Genomic DNA, 11,776 nt, shown 5'->3' with positions numbered 1-11,776 from the left:
CAGCGCTGTTTCTCCCCCAGATCAGGCTCATCATTACGTTGGTGGCGTAGTGGTGTGCGCATGTCCAAAGAGAAGATCCACTGCCCAGGAGATTCAAAACAGCGCGGTCTTCGCTATTCGCCGTTTACCGGTGGGCGCGGCCATCTTTCCTGTGGCCGCGCGTGCGCAGATGGAGCGCTCTGCTGCCCGGGGCTTCAGGAAAATGGCCGCGGGATTCCGCGCGTGCGCAGATGGAGATCGCGGCGGCCATTTTCCTGAAGCCCCGGGCAGCAGAGCGCTCCATCTGCGCACGCGCGGCCAAAGGAAAGATGGCCGCGCCCACCGGTAAACGGCGAATAGCGAAGACCGCGCTGTTTTGAATCTCCTGGGCAGTGGATCTTCTCTTTGGACATGCGCACACCACTACGCCACCAACGTAATGATGAGCAGGATTCTGGGGGAGAAACAGCGCTGTGACCACGCCCATCCGACCTGACCAACTTGAGTGACAGGACAAAACGGCCACTTCACAAAGGTATTTCGGCAGCCTAACGGGGGTGTAAAGGCACCAAAAAGGCACTAATGTAAAGATCAGCTCTGCCCCTATTTCACACTATTTTTATCTAATCTTTAAAAAACAGGGTGATAGGTTCCCTTTAAGATTGCAAATATCTACTCAAGTATGAAATCATCAGATCATGGCTTCTCAATAAAAAAAATGGATTTAATTAAAAAACAAGATGTTTTTTGTAAAGGCCTTCCACTCTCTCCCCCACCCAAAAAAACATGGAGGGAACACTCATTTTGCCAACACATCTGCCTGCATTTTAACCCATACTGGCTATTACAGCTATTCAACCTGGTCAAGCAAACTCAAATTGAAAACTATTTCTAAGGCTATTTTTTATTCTATGGAGAGATTAAATCAGACAAAAAAACAACAATAAGAATGCCAACTTTTCAGAAGATCATGATCAGTTTTCGATCACAAAACAATGTTGCTAAATTCCACCTGACAAATGTATTTCCTCAAATGAAATGGTCAATTTTTAAAAAAAAAGAATTAGCGTAAGGTGTACAGACTTTTGTAACTCGGAATTTCTGAAAAGTTTGCAAAAAAAAAAATGACAGGAAACAGGTTTCAACATCCTTCAAACCATCTACAATGCAATACTCTAGATCCCCCTCCTACTAATATGATCACATTTATTCTAAAGCCAACAGGAGGGTAATGGAAGTACAATAGAAGAACGCTGGGGGAAAAAACTCATAACCCTCCTAGGTCAGCATATCCTTGAATATTCTGAATGACTTGATACTGAACATCTACTCAGTCGCTAAGTAATATGAAATATATGGTTTTTATTAACTGACATTATATAAAGAATTTACAACAAGTAAAATCTCCAAATACTTTCTTTATTCTTATATATAAAATTTAATAAATAATCCTGACCAGTCAAAAGAGCACCATAAAAAGGGCAAGAATCCCTTAGAAAATAGATTAGGGGTTGCATATTTGAGTCCCTTTCTGTCGGGTTTTTTTTTTTTTTATTTTTTTTTATACTTGGAAAAAAAAAAAACCACCTTTAAAATAATGACACTAAGCATATCACAGTCAATATATTTATAAAAATTAAAAGGAAAAAAATTAAATGTTTTTTTTTTTTTCTTCTTTTAAAGTAAAGCTTGTGATACAGCTCTATCCCCCAGCCCTTGGATTATATATTTATATATATATTTTTTTTATTTTTGCCTGCATTCTTTTCTTTTAGGCAGAACTATTAAGTTATTAAGTCAGATTCAGCAGCTCGGCTTACAGTAGAACTGCAGGCTCAAGTTTAACCATACTTTTCACAGAGGTGACGTTGCTGCGGCTGATGCACAGAAACAGGAAGAGTCTGACGGAGGCCTTACACGGCCCTGGAGAGTGCGAGACCAGAGGTCTGAAATTAGATTGTGTATTTACAAAAAAAATATTAATCTCAAAGTATACCTATATACATAGAAGTAATAAGATGTTGAATATTGAATTGCTTAAGAAAACTAAAAATTTTAAAAATCACAAACTATATATAGTAAAAGAGTATAAAATATCTGATTTCACAGTCTGTCATTACAGGTTAAACATTTGTGAGGGAGCAAGAAGAGAGAAAAAAAAAAATCACCATTTTCACATTTCTCTCAATGGACACAACATAAAGTAGTAGATATGCGGCTTCAAACAATAACTGTCCCGCTGAAAAATCACTAACTTATAAAATTCACCTAGGCCTGTGGTTATTGTAAAGTAGTTGTGTAACAGTACTGTACCCAAACGTAATACTGTACAGAAATGATTCATGTACCAAGAGGTATTTATCTGTTAAAACACTGTAAAAAAAAAAAATGATATACAAGAAAAAATAAAATAATAAAAGCTAGTGTGCCCGTTACTCAGAGGCGGCCTTTTTTATGGATTTAAATACAAGAAAAAAAACCACTAAACTTAAGCGTGCTGCTATTTATTTTTATGCAGCAAGGCACAATATTGCAAAAAGAATACAAGTGTCCTAATATTCCATTATTTACTCTAGAATGAGGCAGTATAAAAGATTAATGGAAGGGTTTATAAAAAGTGTACTAAGGATAAAGTCACATGACCACGTTGATGTAACGGGTTGCCATTAAAAAAAAATATATATATATCCTCAAAGCCAATAAAGACCATATCTCAATAATGAAGAATAATTATAGATATATAACAGCAAAGCAAAAAAAAAAAAAAAAATTCTAAAAATTGAGACGATTGACAAGCAAAAAAGGTCAAATGTATCTTAATAAAAATAAAAGCATACAGTACTGCAATATGGCTTGAAAATTGTGTTAATACTGTAGCCAATTCTAAGAAGGCCCAGCCAAAAAAAAAATCTCCCTGAAAAGCCAGTCTTCAGCTGTAAAGGCTTCACATAAAACGGTTTGGAAATGCCAAATGGTCTGACAGCATCCACTTACTGCTGTTCTTTCCTAACCCTGTTTAAACCATCCCAAATATTACAAAAGAGAATGGGGAAGGGCTGGAAGAAAATATATTTTATGGCACCGGTTTAATAAGATCAAAACAATTGTAAAATAAGCGGGATAGAAAAAAAAAATCTGTATACAGCAAGTTAATGGTTAGATGAGGTTTAAGGAAATTCTGATATCAGCAGTCGTCACATGTATAAAAATAGACCTATGTCTAACAGCACCACCAGGACGAAGTCATGAGGAGTACCTACAAACTTACAGGTTTCCAATAGTAAGAGTTCTCTCAGAGAGTGTTGACTAAAGAAATGTAAAAAAAAAAAGTAACTAGTGTTTAACGTTTTACACGCACCGATTGATGACATCACTTGTAAAGACCATAAAAGGAATAAAGTTTCTACCGTGTAGTGGATAGCAATTGTGGCGATATGAAAAAAACTCTACAAAATAATAGACTGTCTGCTGGAAATGTTTTTAAAAAGGTAGTAATATATGTAAAAGTTACTAGGCAGACATACTTGAATGTAGATTTTTGACTTTCAAATTAATGGGGAAAAAAAATGTTTGCCTCCTTTTTGCTTTGTGATTACTTATAATTGGACATTCAATTCATAAGAATTGAGGAGAAAGAAATTCTAGTGTTACAGTGCATACATTTCAAAGTCTTTTTTACTGGCACTAATCATAAAAATAAATAAGTAATAAGGGTCGGAGATGGCAGTTGCTTTTGGAGGGTAAACTAATTAAATATGTAGCACCTATCTGTATTTAGTTATTTTCAGAAAGACTAAATTTGGAGAACATTAACCATTGACAAAGCAAATCTGCAATATCCATATTTATCCAAAAATGCCAATAGTTCTCAATTCAAAAGGAAGAAAAATGGAAGAGAGGTATTATTCATACATAAACAGTCTCTTATGCTCAACCATAGGGATTATTTTAGGTTAAATTGGAGAGAAAATCACTGCACAGTGCAGCTTAATTCAGATCTAAGTAAAAACGCTTAAGACTGTAAATACGTTTAAAAAAAAGTAAAAAGGACAAAAACAAAAGCACCAAACATTTCAGCTATGACTGAAGGTGATGGGATGAAACACTTTCAGAGATTTCCATCTAGATGTTTGTCATCTATATTGTGTTGAGTGACAAGAGACAAACATGCTACCTTAAAGCACCACTCATGTTCTGTGCCCTTTGTAATATACGGTACTCATCATCTGCCATATTCAGTTCTCGCACCGCTTCAGTAGTCTAGTTGTGAACTGTCGGATCACTCCAGTTACCAAAAGTAAGTCTATGAGAAAGAGAACCAGGCTCGCATAGAATTACATTCAGAGCTTGTGATCATTAGCTCCGACTTCTGTAAGGCTAGGTTCACATTGCGTTAACAGCAACCCGTTCAACACATGCGTTAACGGGCTGCTGTTAACGCAAGTGCCGATATGTCATTGCGCTAGCGCAGATATAGCTAGCAGATTGCTCTATCTGCGCTAGCAGTGACAAACCCAGAAACGCTGCAAACCCCATTGTGGGCGTGCGCTAGCGATGCGTCCAACATAGGACTTAATGGCAGCGTTAAAGGACTACGTTACACCGCGTTATGCCGTGGCATAACGTAGTCCGTCTAACGGACACCTATAACGTAATGTGAACCCAGCCTAAGTCATTAGCTGCGGTCACATGTTTGCAGAACGGGACCAGAGTGGAGCTGAGAAAAGCAGAAGACCGCAGCTAGCATGCATTGTACTACAGACAGAGAACAGACATTAGTGATAGCACTCCAGCAGTGAAATAAAAGAAAAAAAAAAGTCAGTTGTGCTTTAAAAAAAAAAAAAAAAAATTATAGAAGATGGTGAATTCTAAATTGCAGTTTTTCAGTTTGGACTTCAATCATCTATTACATTTTTTTTTTTTTTTTTTTTAGAGACACCCAAAACAGCACCCTCTGGGGCCCTTTTATCAAATCAATTCAGGGGCTCCAAGAATTGTTTTGGGTTTGAGCTTATTATCAAAAGGAAAATATGCAGAGATCTAGACTATGGAATATACAAATTACTGCAGACTTACAAAGTTTGTCAAATATATATTTAGTAGCCTTGCATTCAATTGAAAAAAAAAATTGTTTAGGCACGTTGGCTACTTTGCTCCGTGGAAAATTATTAAAGGCAAAAATGCAAACATAAAAGTGTATAATTTGGGTAAAAAAAGAACAAAGAAAAGGAAGTGTTAAAACCTTGAGACCCTAAAAAAAGTAAATGCACTGTACCATAAGGATTTGCTGCAAACACTTTTTTTCCCCCAACATGTATGCCTCTATGTCAGGACAGAGTAATGCAGTCCATAGCCAAGGTGAACTTCCACACAAAATAAATTGGGAGATAAACAAGTTTACTGAAAAAAAGTTACAGTAGATTTCAGTAAATCGAATTGTTCCTACGGGACAAAATCTCCGGTTCTCAATTAAACCTAGTAGCGAAGCTAATTGAGAGAAAAAAAAAATCAAAGCTTTATAGATAGAATTTCTTGATAAAACACTTTCATTACAATAAAATAGAATTCACAAAAGGAAGAAATGAAAATTTCCACTTTTCACCTCTAACTATATGCTTCTTCAGGAGTGCAAATGTACCCTGTCTCCTTAAAAAAGCAAAAAAAATTGCCAATGTAAAACATACATTTAGTGTATCACCCAAATATCTTATATAAAGTCTCAGCATTATCAAGAAGCATTCCACAAAGACAAATGGGTAGCATTTGCTGTATTAAAGAGATTACCAAATAAGCAGTAAAAATAGGCATTAGTTAACGCTGTGTGCTTTATACAGTGTGCAGCGGCGTGTAGTTATTCGGGTGTGGTAGTGACTGCGTGAATCTCAATATTCGAGTCCATGTTCACTTCTGATACTGAAACATCACTTTGGTCTACGAAAGCCTCTGTTCTCTCTGGCGATTCCATTCGGTTTCTCACCTCGGCAACCCCTGGGTGGTTTTTCCGTAAATGCTGATTGAGAGTGCCCTGGAAAGGGAAGCATTTGCCACACACTTCACACCGGAAAGGCTTGTCATCCGTATGCCCCCGTATATGGTATTCCAGTTGGTCTTTGCGTGTGTATTTCTTGCCACAATACTTGCATACAAAAGGTGTGATGCCCATATGAAGACGCATGTGACGGTCAAGACTCCCCTTCTGGTTAAAAGTCTTGCCGCAGTAGATACAGATGAGTCTCTCATTGTAGGGATGCCAGTAGCCTCGATTTGACCTTTCGCGTGGGCTGCTCTCGTAAGCTGGCGTGCTCACGACAGTTTCATTTTCAGAACTTTGGATGACGTTTGGCACCTCGCTTGTTAGGTTTGATGCTCGCTTTGGGCGCACCCGGCCCCCTCGATAGCAGCTAAGCATGGACCTGGAAGGACTAGAGTTGCTTAAGCTTCCATAGGGCTCGGATATGTTGGCATTTTGGGAAGCAGCTTGTGAAAACGAATATGCATGTTGCAAAACAGACCCGTAGGAACCTACATTCAATGTCACCACTTGCTCTCCATCAACCATTTCAGTGTGGTAGCCGTCATCACCGAGTGAGGAGCTATCGGAACAGCTTGGCCGATCCGACTTTTCGGTTTTGACTTTGACTTCTGTTATTTGACTCTCTCTTGCTGTGTCGCCGTGTTCGGCTTCTCCCTCTATCTGAATTTCATGTTCTGAATTGCTTCCACTGCTGCCCCTGTCTGACTGCCCCTCTTCTTGAGGACGGATTTTTAGACTTTTGCTGGCCATACCATCCATCTTTAATTCATTACTTACAATTGACTGTCGCACATGCCCGCTGTATGGTGGAGATATATCCACGGGGTTTGCAAAGTAGCTATCATCCTTGATACCATTATGGTTATTTTGATCATCTTCTCCGCCTACTTCTACAACGTTAATTTTTGAGTGGATGCTCTCTAGAATTTGAGTGCACTTGTCAATGACACATTGCATTTGGAGAAAGCTGGCTGCAGTTAGGAAGCTCACGACATCCTTCAGCTGTACGGACATTCTTCCAGTGTAGCAAAATGACAGTAATTGTTCAAAAACATTAGGATTTTTGATAACCGATATCGTTAAGCCACTCATGGTACTTAGAGCTGAATGGTCACGGAAATATGGAGAGCTGGCAGCAAGGACTGCCTTGTGGGCGCGGAAAGGTTGACCTTGGATGTGGACGATTATGTCGCACAATTTCCCCTGCAGCCGAAGCTCATTGAGCTGGCTTAGGACTGTACTACTGTACTCCGGCACCTCAAACTGGATGAAGCTGTTGCTGTCCATCTTGTCTGCTGCACAAGTTTCTAAAAATGACAAAAAGCAAAACGTTACTCTTCATTAAAGTACAGAACTGAACCAGTATATAGATAAGAAATACATGCTTACTACCACTAAACAGATGCAAAAAGGTTTTCACAAGCCTCAAAAAAAGCGGTCTCTCTTAAAAGGGGTCACGCAGCCGGGTTAACATCACCTTGCAAAAAGTAAACATAAGACAAGAACTCTACAGAAAGTGTGCAATCAGAAAGTGACTGTCTAAAAGAGGTTGTCTCAGTTTGGGATGAAAGTCTGCAATCAATATGTGACTGCAGGCTTCTGAAATCTCACAGTGTGTGCACCGCACACTGTCAGTTGCTGCATACTTCTGGCTACATTCCGACTAGACGTATCATCGCCAATTGAACACAAGTGAACTGAGTGAGACCGAAGACTAGTCCGCAAGTAACCACTTGTATGAAAATTGAATACATTTGTGGTCACGTCATGATCGCCTGCTCTCGCCGCCGGCACCGGAAAATCCTGACAGCGTGTGGTGTGCATGCTGTGAAGATTCAATAGTCTACCAATCAGATCGGGTTCATCCCAGACCTGAACAACCCATTTAATTTACGTTCAATGTATTTTTGGAAAAGTTCATTGTCCATATTTAAAGAAAAAACAAAACCCTGAAATCTTGCTATTTTCACAATGGTTACTAACCATAATAAAAGACACACACTTTCTAACTTTTCAGCTATGGAAAATGTACAAGCATTTTTTTAAAGGTTTTCACTACAATCAATGTTTAGTACTTGTCCACCAGATAGGTGATGAAGATCTGAACATTGGGGGCCCCATGATTGTACGGGACACCAAGTCCTCACCGCACTAGTGATCAATGTAGTACTCAATTATCTGAAATTCTACTCTGTAGATGTCATGCTTATTGCAGCTGTGCTATTCGACTATTTAACGTTTTCCTGCCACGCCCCAGAGCTTTTTCAGATTTATTTTTTATTTTTTGCAAGTGCCAACACATAGAAGAAGCATGACATATCTGCTGACCTATGGACTCTTTTTTGCAATGTAGATACAGCAATGTTCAGAAGCTGCAGTGTATGGAGCGCTAACCAGACGGAATTGAAGCCACTTATCATCCAGAAAATTATCAGGCAGATTGGTGGTGGCACAATTACAAGATTCAGCGGATAACGCAATATCACACCACGGTAAGTCTACGTTCACATTTGCGGTCGGCGCCGCAGCGTCGCCGCATGCGTCATGCGCCCCTATATTTAACATGGGGGCGCATGGACATGCGTCGCACTTGCGTTTTGCGCCGCAGGCGTCCCTGCGGCGCCTGCGTCCGGGCGCAGAAAGTTGCATTTTTGCTGCGTCCAAAATCAATCAAAAAAAGGACGCATGCGGCGCAAAACGCAGCGTTGTGCATGCGTTTTGCTGCGTTTTTGTTTGCGTTGTGCGTTGCGGCGCCGACGCTGCGGCGCACAACGCAAATGTGAACGTAGCCTTAATCAGAAGTCGAGGAATCTTATTTCCGTCGTCCAGCAACACTGATATAAAGAATATTGTTATTGAGCCTAATGACTAATATTCCTTCATGTGTGTGTGCGCGTAGTGACAATCAGAAGGCACAGCACGAGAATGGTTAAATAAGCGCACAATGGCTTTTCTTCCACATTTCTTTTATTTCCCCCTAAACAAAAACTAATTGCCCTTGGGATTTTCTAACTAAGACGAGTGCTTGCAAATCCACTGACGTGTGCAAGAATATTTGGGTTTCTGCAGTAAAGTAGGTTAACAGGGTGGGAGACGGAGATTTTTTTTCTTTCAGTGCTTCTCTAAACAGATATTGATATTCATGGAGAATATATTTAAATTCAGATGTTCTCGCTGCATTAATGTATTTGCATAGATCTGAAAAAGTCATTTTCATCTGCTGCGTATTATGTTCAAAGCCTGGAAAGACAGATTTCTGCAAAATGTAGGAAACAAACAATGCTGTAGTGACAGAATGAAGATCGCCATATTTACAGCAGTGAAGCCGTATAAAATGAACGCCACTATTTATAAGAAATACGTGGAATTTCCCTTCTACTCCTACTTAGAATACAATTGCATCATATCTATCACTGCAGGATGCTTTATATAAAAGTACATATTACTAAAGCTTACCGCAGCCTTCACACCCCAGGTATTACCTGCTATCAAAGTGTGAAGCACATTTCTTTATATGAAACATTCAGCAGCAATAACTTTTCTTACAAATGTTCTAGAGGAACATCCCTCACCCCAATCTCCCTCAATCAGCTGCAAAGTGTCTCTCACATATTATGTAGTCAACCATTCTTTACCAAGCAGTATGATTTAGAACTGAGCGACAAGATGATCCCTCCTCCCCAAAGTGGGTTGCGTTTTTTTGTTTTTTTTTTCTGCACAACCCTTTAGTTAAAGGGGACCTGTCACCCCGTTTTTTCAAGATGAGATAAAAATAGCGTTAAATAGGGGCAGAGCTGTGCTTTACATTAGTGTATTTTTTGTGCCTTTATTCCCCACCTATGCTGCCGAAATACCTTTGTAAAGTCGCCGTTTTGGGCTGTCACTCACGCTGGTCTGGTCATATGGGCGTGGTGACATCGCTGTTTCTCCCCCAGATCTTGCTCATCTTTCCGTTGGTGGCGTAGTGGTGTGCGCATGCCCAACAGGCGAATCCACTGCGCAGCTGAAGGAAAAGAGCGCGATCTGCGCTATTCAGCGGTTTATCGGTGGGCGCGGCCATCTTCCTGAGGCCGCGCGTGCGCAGATGGTAGTGCTCGGCTTCCCGGGGCTTCAGGAAAATGGCCGCCGCATTGCCGCGGGAAGCCGAGCACTACCATCTGCGCACGCGCGGCCTCAGGAAGATGGCCGCGCCCACCGATAAACCGCTGAATATCGCAGATCGCACTCTTTTCCTTCAGCTGCGCAGTGGATTCGCCTGTTGGGCATGCGCACACCACTACGCCACCAACGGAAAGCTGAGCAAGATCTGGGGGAGAAACAGCGATGTCACCACGCCCATATGACCAGACCAGCGTGAGTGACAGCCCAAAACGGCGACTTTACAAAGGTATTTCGGCAGCATAGGTGGGGAATAAAGGCACAAAAAATACACTAATGTAAAGCACAGCTCTGCTCCTATTTAACGCTATTTTTATCTCATCTTGAAAAAACGGGGTGACATGTTCCCTTTAAGATATTTGGGCAAATGGAGATTAGAGAAGGAGTTCTCCATCTTGGGTCAGTGGTTCCTGTAAACAAGGATTGTCCAAGAATAGATGGACGAAACACTAAATTTTCTTGCAGAAACACAACCAGCCAACAGCAATTTGACACAGCAAAATCAGCTTGTGAAGGCTGCCATATCAAAAAGATTTGTCTGTGATAAGCCAACCCTTTTAAAAAGGAACCAGTCATCAGATTCATGCTGCCTGAACCAAGGCAGAATGAATCAGTCACTGGATGTGCAACTGCAGCCAAGTATGAATTACTCTGAAACACCTTCGAAAAGCTGGAAGAAAATGACGGTATGTCTTGAATGACTACTTAAAGGCAGGTCCAAAGACAGCACCTCCCTGCCTCAGTCCAGGTGACCAAGAGGTATCTCCCTATCTAGACACTCTAAGGGTATGTGTCCACGTTCAGGAAACGCTGTGTTTTTGACGCAGCGCTGAGCCGCAGCGTCAAAAACGCAGCGTCCAGATGTTACAGCATAGTGGAGGGGATTTAATGAAATCCCGTCTCCACTGTGCATTAAAAAACGCATGCGTTTTTCCCGCAAAAATGCACATGCGTTGCGTTTTTTCAGAACGCAGCATGTTGCTACAATGAGCAAAACACGCAGGAACAATGCAGGTGACCTGCCAGTGACCTCAGGTGCATTTTTGGTCAGGATTTTACCTGCATAAAATCCTGACCAAAGCCTGAAGCAAACCTGAACATGGACACATACCCTAAGGGATCGAAGCAGGTAGAAGAAGTCAGTCAGGGAGCAGTGAGAAGTCAGCTGGCGACACAGCTGATGAAAGGTTGAACCATCTACTGATCCCATTTAACGAGCGTAACCATTTCCGTACACTAATACTACCAAACAAGATATTCAACTGTGAGCCAAATAACAGAATATATCAATGTCCTAGAGCAAAAATAAAATTCATAAAGACATCTCTGGAGAGGGGACATATCCTCACATTGAACATATATGATTAATTATATCTGGAGATGTGAGAAAGAGCGGACACTTCAACCTCCATTGTAATTACCTGTTCCTGCATTTTGTTTTTCATTTTTTTCTTTTTTTAAAAAAAATTGCCTATCTTTGCAGATTAAATTATAAAAATTAATAGCTCTGTAAACCATACCCCTGATGACATACACTACCTGTAACGGGTGACCAATTAACCTGTATAAACGACTGATGGCGGCAGCTGTAGAACTGTGGAGTCG

The 11,776-nt window shown here is 40.6% G+C and overlaps 1 protein-coding gene across 1 annotated transcript in view; it reads right to left on the bottom strand.

Annotated features, from left to right (window-relative positions):
- Positions 1–559: 559 nt before the first annotated feature.
- ZBTB34 (zinc finger and BTB domain containing 34) overlaps positions 560–11,776 on the bottom strand; it is a 29,919-nt gene continuing 18,702 nt past the window's right edge. The window contains exon 2 of the mRNA XM_077284300.1: positions 560–7,320. Coding sequence (XP_077140415.1) covers positions 5,831–7,300 — 1,470 coding nt within the window. The 5' untranslated portion in view covers positions 7,301–7,320 and the 3' untranslated portion in view covers positions 560–5,830. The remainder of the gene's footprint in view (positions 7,321–11,776) is intronic.

Source organism: Ranitomeya variabilis, chromosome 2 (genome assembly GCF_051348905.1).
Source record: "Ranitomeya variabilis isolate aRanVar5 chromosome 2, aRanVar5.hap1, whole genome shotgun sequence".
NCBI classification, from domain to species: Eukaryota; Metazoa; Chordata; class Amphibia; order Anura; family Dendrobatidae; genus Ranitomeya; species Ranitomeya variabilis.
The sequence above is the reverse complement of the archived record's forward strand: the minus strand, read 5'-3'. Positions and strand labels throughout refer to the sequence as shown.